The 11,163-nt window shown below is 36.6% G+C and overlaps 1 protein-coding gene across 1 annotated transcript; it reads right to left on the bottom strand.

Annotated features, from left to right (window-relative positions):
- Positions 1 to 257: 257 nt before the first annotated feature.
- On the bottom strand, positions 258 to 10,074 carry LOC134748425 (uncharacterized). The gene is made up of 3 exons (XM_063683210.1): positions 7,245 to 10,074; positions 5,525 to 5,728; positions 258 to 4,098 (listed from the first exon to the last, which is right to left on the bottom strand). The coding sequence occupies exons 1-3, from the start codon at positions 9,903 to 9,905 to the stop codon at positions 4,018 to 4,020; spliced, it is 2,946 nt and encodes a 981-aa protein (XP_063539280.1). The 5' UTR covers positions 9,906 to 10,074; the 3' UTR covers positions 258 to 4,017.
- Between the last annotated feature and the right edge of the window lie 1,089 nt (positions 10,075 to 11,163).

Below are 11,163 nucleotides of genomic sequence, written 5' to 3'. Positions count from 1 at the left end.
CGCAGCCACAAAAAGTACCACTTTTTGAGCAACTGTATTAAAAATGTATTTTATGTTACGTGTTTGGCGGGGAAACTAACAGCAATAGACGGACCCTGACCAACTAACCATACCACATAACTTTCTTACTCTGAATTCACATCCCAAAAGACAAATTTTATGTTCATTGCTATTTTCTCAACAGTCAATCCAATACCAAGCATATGTTTATCCAATTGTACTAACAACTATAATAACAGGCATTTTGGATTATTAAATATTTATTAGCAAATAATGTAGGTACAGTTATTGATACCTTCAGATAAAATCATCCCACACCAAGATTAAATATTCTAGATTCTAGAGAAACATTGAGTAGTATTTTAACTGAGGGTTTATTAATGTGTTGCAGAAAGCTTTTTGACATATGTATTTTTGTATTGCATATGTTACTTGGCAGAAATGTCGTTTGGCAGAATTACTTTTCGCATAGTATCATTTAGTTGCTTACAATCACTTCGTAGTTTTATAATCCGGAACTATATTTTGGCTTACTGTTGATGTTCATAATAGTCTTTTAAACGAATATTGATTTGGCAGATAAATGTATTGCATAATATTTAGGTGGTATAAAGTTACAAAGTTGAGTCTTCGTCTACGTGGAATGGTGTTAATGATTGATCTAAACATTCTAAATGAGGTACCGTTGTCCTTCCACGGGTCTCAAACTATCTGCATACCACCTACATACCAAATTCCATCTAAATCACTTTAGCGGTTCAGGCGTGAAGAGGTAACAGATAGACGGACAGTTGTGATGGAATTTCTGTTGGCTAGTTTTTAAAGTGTGTTTATACGGTAAAATTATCAGTACTATGAAGTCAGGTAAAAATATTATAAAATTAATTTCATAATCTAATAAGTGGAGAAAACGAGGGGAGGGCTTTGCCCAGCAGTGGGACGACAAAGTAGGCTAAAAATAATGTTAATCTTAATGTTATGCTCTAACCTAACCTATTTTTATGGCATTTGTTCGGTTTTGTTGAGGTCGCAGTTCTAACCTAAAACCTAACCTACTTTTCTGGCAGCCGCAGCCGTTCGTTTTTGGACGAGGTCGCAGTTTTAACCAAACATAACCTACTTTTCTGGCAACTGTTCGTTTTTGCAGGGGTTCGCACTCGCAGTTCTAACCTAACCTACTTTTCTGGCAGCCGTTTGTTTTTAGGGTTCCGTACCCAAAGGGTAAAAACGGGACCCTATTACTAAGACTCCGCTGTCCGTCTGTCACCAGGCTGTATCTCGTGATCTGTGATAGCTAGACAGCTGAAATTTTCACAGATGATGTATTTCGGTTGCCGCTATAACAACAAATACTAAAAACAGAATAAAATAGAGATTTAAGTGGGGCTCCCATACAACAAACGTGATTTTTGACCGAAGTTAAGCAACGTCGGGCGGGGTCAGTACTTGGATGGGTGACCGTTTTTATAGTTAATGGTACGGAACCCTTCGTGTGTGAGTCCGACTCGCACTTGGCCGGTTTTTTTTATAGGAGACCGCAGTTCCAACCTAACATAACCTTCTTTTCTGGCACAGGTTAAATTTTGTTGGGGTCGCAGTTCTTACATAACCCACTTTTCTGCTAGCAGAAAAAATCATTATGCCATAATAAGAGTATGCTGCAGGATGATTATGGTACATACAATTATGCTAAACTAAAGTCGGCGAAAGTAATCTTCTGCTAAATAATATGCTGCAATATGTATTGTATGCGTAGTAACAGTGTCAAGTAATGGTTCTGCAAAATTATTATTCGACTAAAAGTGTTTCTGCCATACATATTATGCGAAGTGTATTTCTGACAAAAAAATATTATGCCAGATGAGGGTAACCCTTTACTGAGGTATCAAAATTACTTATTGTCAAACACTGACCATAGTAACAAATGCATACACGTGGTATACTGAAATTAATATTTAAATAAATCTTTATAGAGTAATTTGTTAATTATTTAAATATAACAATGTTAAAACATTGACAATTCGTCGCATTATTGTCGTAATTGCAAATAGTGCTTTGAATTTGACAGCTAGTGTAGATGGCGCTGTACGGCTCCGTAAATTATAGGGAGCGTGCATGAACTATAGGGGCAGCGCAGGAGCCGTCAGAATTTTGGCGCGAGGCGTAAATGTGAAGTTTATGCTTCCTATGTAGCCCACAAGATGGCAGAACCTACTATGAACAAGAACCACAAGAAGACGTACGAGAAAGGTAAATGGTAGCACTTGCTTTGGCAATGTACATGTTTATGTTTCTGATTCAAGCCACCAGTTGGCAGACCCTCAACGCGCACGGTCCGTATGAGGGTTATCAAAAGTTGAACTTTGACAATTAAGTTACCAAAAGATATAGCGCCATAGAAATAGAAACTGTGCGTGTTGGAGGGTCTGCCACCTCGTAGCCTCAATCGAAAACTTTAACAATTAACGCCTATAAGCAGGTGCTGCCCCCTACAGTCCACGCACGTTCTATTGCGCGTTACTACTAACCCTACGGTCTGCCATCTAGTGGCTTGAATCTAAAATTAGAAATATGACATCATGCTTCGCGCCAATAAATAAGAGGCTTCTGCGCTGGCTTATGAACTGTAGTTCATTTACGCTCCCTATACAGCGTCATTTTCTTCAACTAACAAACTAGGCGATATTTTTTCTTATATTTTACACATTTTAACTTAATAAATTAATCATTGAATCTGAATCTGAATCATTGCTCAATAGTAATGTTAAAAAAAAAACACTATGCCCGGCATTGTTAATAAAATCAAATCACATTATAATATCAACATTCGCGATATTAAAATTAAGATTAATACAGATCAAAATGTCAATTCAACTTAATTAAGACACTTAAAACATAAAATCTCACATCACACATAAACATAACCACACTCACAACTTATATTAGATTTCACTTACTTACTATAAACTTGTACTTTAAATGCATAATTTAACTTAGCAGCGAATCCGTGCCAAAAAAACCTTAAGTATGGAATTTTTTAAGGTGTCCCAAAAGTAGTTCATAACATTTAGATATCTTAAAAAATTCTAACTATACACATACGTAACTGCTGAATGTTATGATTTGATATTTATTTAAAATGATATAAATGTTACGTATGTTTATCCAAAAGAGTGTATGGTATATTTTTTAATCATGTTTGCTTGATTATAAAAAAAAAGAATATGCATATTTGAACTGATAAAATATAACCTCACAGAAGTTGACATGGCAAAATTTACAAAATTTCTAGTCTCCGCTTATAAGACTTTAGTAAAACTAAAAATATTATACTTAATCTGTAGAAAAAACGCGTTGTTATGTAAAAATAAAATTGTGACGAATTTTAAACTCGTAAATGGCAAATATTAAATATGGCCGCGCTAAGATAAATCTCTTGATTATTTTTAAACTAAAAGCTAAGTCTTGACATGATAAACTCATAATAAAACTAATTTATACACAAGAGCCAGAACTGTCAATGGCCGCCTTAACTTACACGAGATTAAACTTATTTCTAAGACAATAAAGAGTGGAATGAGAATGGCGTAAATGTTCAAGTGAACATAGGTTTGTCTATTCTCAATTTTAAGAATACTAAACTAAGAGTATCTCGAGTGCGTTTTGTTAGCAAAGTCAAAGTGTAGCCAACGAATACTGTTATTAACGTGATAGATGACTTTGAATCTTTAAAATAAAATAAAAATACCAGCTGTAAAACAGCGGGTTTAGTGTTTAGAAGAATAAGTATCTTCTCAAAACATAAAGATCATCTTTAAAAAAATTGGGATGGCTTTAGTAAGCATTATTCTTACTCTAATAAGCCTGACTGTGGTAATCTTCAGTTGTAACCAAACACACATAAAAATAATCAAAAACAATGAAAAGGATACATTCTCCATGGAATTTCAACTCATTTTCATTGTTCTTGCATTAAACTTAGAAGACTGCTCCATGATTTCCTTGATATTTACAGATCTACTCAACCACCAAGTCAAATTCTTCAATGTCATCGCACATCGAGTTGAAACATGCTGCCCAGGCGTCCACCTCCGCTTTCTGAAATTTAATATTTTCCATTGTTTTAATTTTCTAATGAGCAATTTTTGAATTTTGAATTTCTATGTCTATTTTATTCTTTATTTAAATGTTACTCTAATTTATTCGACTTGGTGTGTTTGTATTGTGTATGTTAAATTATGATACGTTCTTTATTTATTTTACAGTACATATTGTGTTACTTTCTCGCACTAGTGCGTAAAGAGCACTTTTCGTGCATATGTTGAAAGTTTAAAGGGCCTTATGTACTGTAAAACGTTGTACGATACACGTGCGAATAGGTAATTCGCAACTCGTGTCGAATTAAAACACTCCCTGCGGTCGTGTTTTAATTTATCGCCACTCGTTTCGAATTTCCTCTTTTCCGCACTTGTATCGTAAATAACTATTACAATGCATGTGCTCGAAAAGTGCGTTTCCTACGGAGCCATATCATGCGGAAAGTACTACTTTTCCGCACTAGTGCTTTTTGTTTTCAATTTTTTTTACAGTACATATGGTGCTACTTTCTCGTACTAGTGCGGAAAAGAGCACTTTTCCGCACTAGTGCTTTTTGTTTTCAATTTTTTAATAATTAAAATTATTTGCCATTATGTTTTTTTATTTATTCGCACAATGCATAGTAAAACATTGTATGATACACGTGCGTAAAGATGATTTCCGACTCGTATTCAGATAAAATAAAATTCCACTCATCGGAAATCATACACTTTCCGCACTTGTTGCATAAATAGCTATTTAAATTTAATTTGTATGTGTTGTGTATATGGACAATTGTTTCTGAAATAAACTTATTCATTCATTATGAACCAACTGCCCGTAAAATAGTCTGTTGTCAAAGTTTATTATTATTATGCAATATTTGAATTTCAACAGCAAGTACATATAAAAAGCACAACTTATTATTACTTACAACGACGGGACTTAATCGCGTAAAAATTAAGTTTTAAATTTACCTCCGACGTGTCGATGACGGCTTTGTCCCCGTGGTCTTAGAGACGATGCACAACTGTCCAGTACGTTTATGTCAATAATCTGGTTAGGTCCACTTGCACCATTCCACTAACCTGGGCTTATCCAGTTAAACCTGGAGTTACCATAGTTACCACTTACCAGTACAATTTGACACTGGGTTAACGGTTTATGTGCTTAACCCCGGGTTAGTGGGATGGTGCAAGTGGGCTCTAGTGACGTTTATTAATTTTTTGCCAATGAAGATGTTGCAGAAAATGAGTTAACATAATGAATGAATTATGGTCTCACCGGAAGATCAGCGCTGGAAGTCGCCAGCAACATGCTGAGGTGAGACCATTTCGTGGCACTTTTTCTTTTATTTATGTTTTTCTGTTCTGTATAACTTTCTATTTGTGTGTGCTAACGAATAAATTATTTCTATTCTATTCTTTTCTAATAACTTGAAACATACCTCTTTCTTCGACAGCACCTGTTTCTTAGTTTTCTTCTTCTTAGTGGCTTTCTTGGCCTTAACCTGCGGTAGATGGAAACTTAGGTCTTCAAGGTTGTCGACTTCATCATCACTGGACTGATTGCGGGCTTTGTCCTCCGACGCGCTGTCGGATGTGTTTTGGAACGTCACCTTTTTGGCCTTGCCATAGCTTTTGCGGGTTGGCTGGAAAGAGGACAAAGGTGAGATTAAATTGAACAAAGGCCTTTCTTAAGGCAGGTATAATAGTTATTTGTGCAACAAGAGAGGAAAGTTGGTTTTTCTTACGAGTGTTTATTTTGAGTCCCGAGAAAGCGAAAGATTCTATGATTCTAAGTTAGAATCTTGAGCGTAGCGAGGGACTCAAAAATACGAGATGTAAAATAACTTTGCTCTCGTGTTGCACACATAATTTTTCACCTCAGTAGTGAGAACATATTAAAGGTTAAAATGTATTTCGAATTACACAGAATAATACAGAAACGAAAAAAAAATTGTAATAATAGTATGAAGTGGCAGTTCATGGCCTTCACTAAATTAAAAAGTCTACTTTGTTTCACTCCCTGGAGTGAGGAAAGTCGCACTTTCTTCACTCCCTGGAGTAAGGAAATTCGCACTATCCTCACTCCAGGGAGTGACGAAAGTAGGCTTGTTCGAGCTGCTGAGGTGAAAATAATGTAAGGACAATTTTTACAGAATCGACCTAGCCCCACAGTAAGCTCAATAAGGCTTGTGGGTACTAGACCACTATAAATATAATACATAGGTATATACAAAGACTTATATGCATAGAAAACATCCATAACTCAGGAACAAATATTTGTGATAAAGACACCAGGATTCAAACTCGGGACCTCCTGCTACATAGGCAAGTTCTTTGCCGACGAGACTAGGAGGCTGAGGTATAGGCAAAAAAGAGTCTATTGAATAGGGGATATTACTGCAATGTCCTGCCACCAGAGTGCTGGACTAGCCTTTTTAGCAAACCATAGAGTAATTTATACATACTGTACCTTTAACAGGTTTTTGACAAGTTTTCAGGGATAATAAAATATGACATTGATGCATCAAGGCGGTTTGCTTACAGAGGACCTACCGGGAAACGCGAATCCGAAAATTCGCTATCTGCCTCTTTATCGCTCGAATATGCAAGAATGACACATGTTAGATAAATAAATTTTCTTGTTTCACGATAGACCGTCAGATTGTGGTAGTGGCGCCCTGGCGCCCCCTACGCAGAGTTTCGCGTAATATTCCCTATTGAAGAAGCTTAAAGAAACACTTGAATCAAATGACAAACTTTTCTGTGGGCCCTAAGAGCGTTTTTACATTGTCCGATCCGATATCGGATGTAGGATCCTACATCCGCGTAGTCAGGCCGCGGGGGCGCCGTCTTTAGTGGTCACGCACACTACAACAAGCATTATGCTTAAATAAACGCACACAAACAAATATTATCGGTCCGACAGCTGACAGGGGGCTCCGACATGGCTGAATTTATGGAAGCGCATTTCCGATATCGGATGTGAAACCGCTCTAATAATGAGGGATAACAGGAAAACATCATTGTCACATTCAATAGACAGAGTCACTATTCTCATACTAAATGCATCATGGGCCTCTGAGGAAACAGCCTCAACTATTAAACTTGTAGCATTCCAACCTTTAACTTGATTATAAATAATACAATTATTAACTGTACCTTCAAATGATGAACTAACTCAATGTCTTCAAATAAATGCACTGATTGGCTATCATCTTCCAAGCCATCAGCCATCTCAACATTTGTAACCTCAGCTTCTCCCTGCTTATCTGGCAATACAGGTGCATCAGCGGCAGGCTTCATCTGATCATAGATCTTCTCTACTGCCTCTGAGCTTGGGGCAAGCTTAGCCTTCATTGCAACGGGTAACTCAGCCCTCATAGGTCCCGTTTGCTTATTTATATCTTTGAGCACAGCTCCTGATCGTGACCTGAGGCTTCGTAATCTGTTATTTACTTTTACTGGTGAAACATTCTCTTGGTCCTGATTATCACTGTCATCAAAACCGAATAGTGTATTCTCATTGTCTTTACGAGGTAGTTTTGCTGGAGTGGGATTATTATCAACATTATTTTTTCGTTTCTGTGGTTTGTTGCGGTCACAAGTTTCATTTTCTGCACTGTTGTTGGAAACCCCAGATGTTTCTTTCCTTGGTGTGGCTACACTTCTTGATATTACATTAGATATATCAAATAATGAATTAGCTTTTGAAGGTGTGGCTGAGGCTCCCCTCTTCTTTCTATTAGATTTCTTCTCAACAACTTCTTTGATAAATGAAATGATGCTTGTTTGCTTTAACTTGGGAGCCGCATCTTCTAGTTCTGGTAAAGCATCATTATATTCTGTAACCATGTTAGTATAAACATGTTTCTTCTTGCTGTCATCAAAATGGTTGACAAAAGAGCACTCTAAAGCCGGAGTCATGTCTGGTTTCACATATGTGTTTGCCTGCCATTTAATGGGTAGATTTTCAAATTCAGCACGCCATGGCGTTGCAGTTGGGTTCTTTGATGCATTCATACTACTATTTGCAACAGGTTGGTCATCAAAGAAGCTTAAATCATTACGTAAATTTAGAGGATCATCAGGCCTAATGTACTCTGGGTTTGTATTGGATGGACAAATTTCTGGCTCTGGTTCAATTCTGTGAGGAGAGTTCACTGGAGAGTAGTTAATTTCATGATCCATGGAAGCATCAAAATCAGCAGCAATGTCTTCAACCCTGTATGAAACATGTTTAGTGGACACATTACTTCTTACAGAAGTATTTTGAGCTGGATCAGGGTGTATCTCGGCAACTGTGCTGATGACAGATGGATTAGATGCAGAGACTGCTGTTTTGTTACTTGTTTGTGGCACAACATTATTAACTGGTTGCACAGTATTTGAGGTTTTTGTGACTGTTTCACTCTCCGGTTTTGGTTTAGAAACTGCATTTTTGAAGTCTGCCAAAGCTCTTACCATGTTTTTATCATAATCAGGGTGTATCTCCGCAACTGTGCTGATGACTATTGAAGATGGGTTAGGTGCAGAGATTGCTGCTTTGTTACTTGCTGGTTGCATAACATTATTACCTAGTTGCACAGTATTTGAGGTTTTTGTGGCTGTTTCACTCTCCGGTTTTTGTTTAGAAACTACATTTTTCAAGTCTGCTAAAGCTCTTGCGATGTTTTTCTCATAATTGTTGTTATAAACTCTTGTTTTTGGTTTGGTCGGTTTTCTAGTAGTAACTTTCTTCTTTTTCTTCTTTTGAGGTGCAGGTTCTTCAGTTGGATCAAATGTGAATTCATAAATATCTTGTTCACCATTTTTCGATTTTTTCTCTTCTAGAATTCTAAATGAAGAATTTGCATTTAAAGTTTTCCTGCCTACAGTGTTCGTTGATTTCTTTTCTGGACTCTTAACTTTAAGACTTAGGGTATCCTCTTTATATTCTACAGGTTTTCTTAGCCGTCTTACCCTGTCTTGTTTATGATTTAAGTTTGTATCTACGTTGTTCTTTGCAACTTTACTTAATTTCTTTTGTACAAGTTTTTTCTGAGTGACATTAGTTTTCTGTGGAGTAACTTTGTTGGGTATTTGTTTTTGAGGTGTTACTTTCTGTGAGGTAGTTTTTGCTGATGAAGTATTTTGTGGTGCTGCTTTCAGCAATGTACCTTTCCTTGGTGAAACTCTTTGAGGTGTTATTTGTAATGGTGCATTTTCAATTTTTTCTTGTTGGACTTGTTTCTGTTTGCCAACAACAGCTTTTCTAACATGTTTAGGCTTCTCATGTGCTTTAGACACCAATGGTGTGCTAGTGTGACAATGAGTCGAAAAAAACTTGTCAGGACTTGAATTTTCATCAAATTTAGAAGGTAGCCTGCTGACTCTCTTCGGTCTATTTGCAAGCAAACTGTTATCTAGTACTGTAGTTGGCGTTTTGAATGGCGATTCTACATTCACAGTGCTTTTAACAGGGGTTTTGTTAAGTGACTTGTTAGGAGAAACTGCGTTTTCTTTACTGTTAGACAGGTTTTTCAACACTTCGTTTTCAACAAATCTAGGTGGCAGACGCCTATTTCGACGTGGTCTATTTTCTTCGTTAGTAACAGGAACGGTTGCAATAGGTTTTAGTATTGGTTTGTTCGACTTCTTGATAACCTTTTTGTCAGGCTCTGGACTAGTATTTTCATCTGAAGCAGAGTTCGTTTTGTCCGCTAAAGGTTTACGTGCCGGTTTTATGACTTGCCCTGTGTTTTTCGCCTGAGTTTTTAGCAGGTTTTCTACATTTTCTTTGGACGCTTTTGGCGCTCTGACTGTGCGAGTCCTAGGAGGCATTATGCCGGAATTAACACATTTCAATGATAAAAAGATAGCTTTAAACTATTGTATGTATGATTATTTCACTGCTGACTAAAATTACACTCTTTTAATTCAACAATTAGTGGTTTTGATGATTTAAAACATAATCGTAAACAATTATCTCACGATTTTCGCTCGTTTTTCCAACTTTGACAGATCGGAATCGGAACTTCACCACAGAGTATACATACTTTTTCAAGTCCGTATAAAGTTGCCAGTACCTGTCGGCCATACGTGACAAAGAGTATATAGTTGGTCAAACCAAATTCTCAGTAAATAAGAATAAAAAACTATACTCATCCTTTTCTTTTGGGTGCTAGTACTAGTGTAAAACAAAGATAGTATGATTCTCTGTCTATGTTTGAAATGAGACAGTCTTTTGACAAACAATAGTATGATCAAAAAAGGATCAAAAACTATAGTTTGTCAAAGGACTGTCTAATATTTTCAAACATAGACAGAGAGAATTATACACCTATCTTTGTTTTACACTAGTAAATAAATAAATAAATAAAATAAAATAGCCTTTATTTGCAACACAAAGAACAGATTCACATTAACTATCTATTTTATTTATTATCTCCCATCTTTTCTATTCTTTGTTTGCTTGCCCTTCAGCAAAGGCCTCCTCCAACCTTCTTCCTTGTTTTTGCTTGCGGTTTACTTTGTTGCGTTTATTTTAATTGTTTTGATTATGTAGTGGTGGAGGGTTATGGTCTGACTCCCCACGATGACCAGTCGGCTTGGGGACTTGATTGTTGTAAGTACAGTTGTTGTTGTATGTTTTGTGACTTCCTGTTCCATTCATTTCATTTGTAATTATATTTATCGTTGTTGTATTTGTTGTTGTAATTGTTTTCTTAGTATATGTTTCTAGTCTTGACTGATTTCCGCTGTCCTTCTTATGGCCGTACCACACCATCGCACCGCAATTATCTCGGAATGTTTTACACTAGTACTGTAGTACTAGCACCCAAAAGAAAAGGATGAGTATAGTTTTTTTATTCCAGAATAACTAAAACTAATATTACTCCGTACTTACATAAAATTCACTCCTTCACACAAGTGAGATTTAGGTATAAAATTATACCTATACTCGCCGCCTGCAAGCAATATTGAAACTTATAACCGCGCACGAACCGTGACTCTTCTTTGCGCGCCGCAGTTTTATTTATGACCGAGCTGTGAGCAAAGAGTAAAGTAAGTATGCTGTGAGTGTAGGCACGGGGTTGTC

The sequence above is a fragment of the Cydia strobilella genome, chromosome 16 (assembly GCF_947568885.1).
Source record: "Cydia strobilella chromosome 16, ilCydStro3.1, whole genome shotgun sequence".
In the NCBI taxonomy this organism is placed as follows: domain Eukaryota; kingdom Metazoa; phylum Arthropoda; class Insecta; order Lepidoptera; family Tortricidae; genus Cydia; species Cydia strobilella.
Note: the sequence above shows the minus strand (reverse complement) of the source record. Positions and strands in the feature narration are given on the sequence as shown.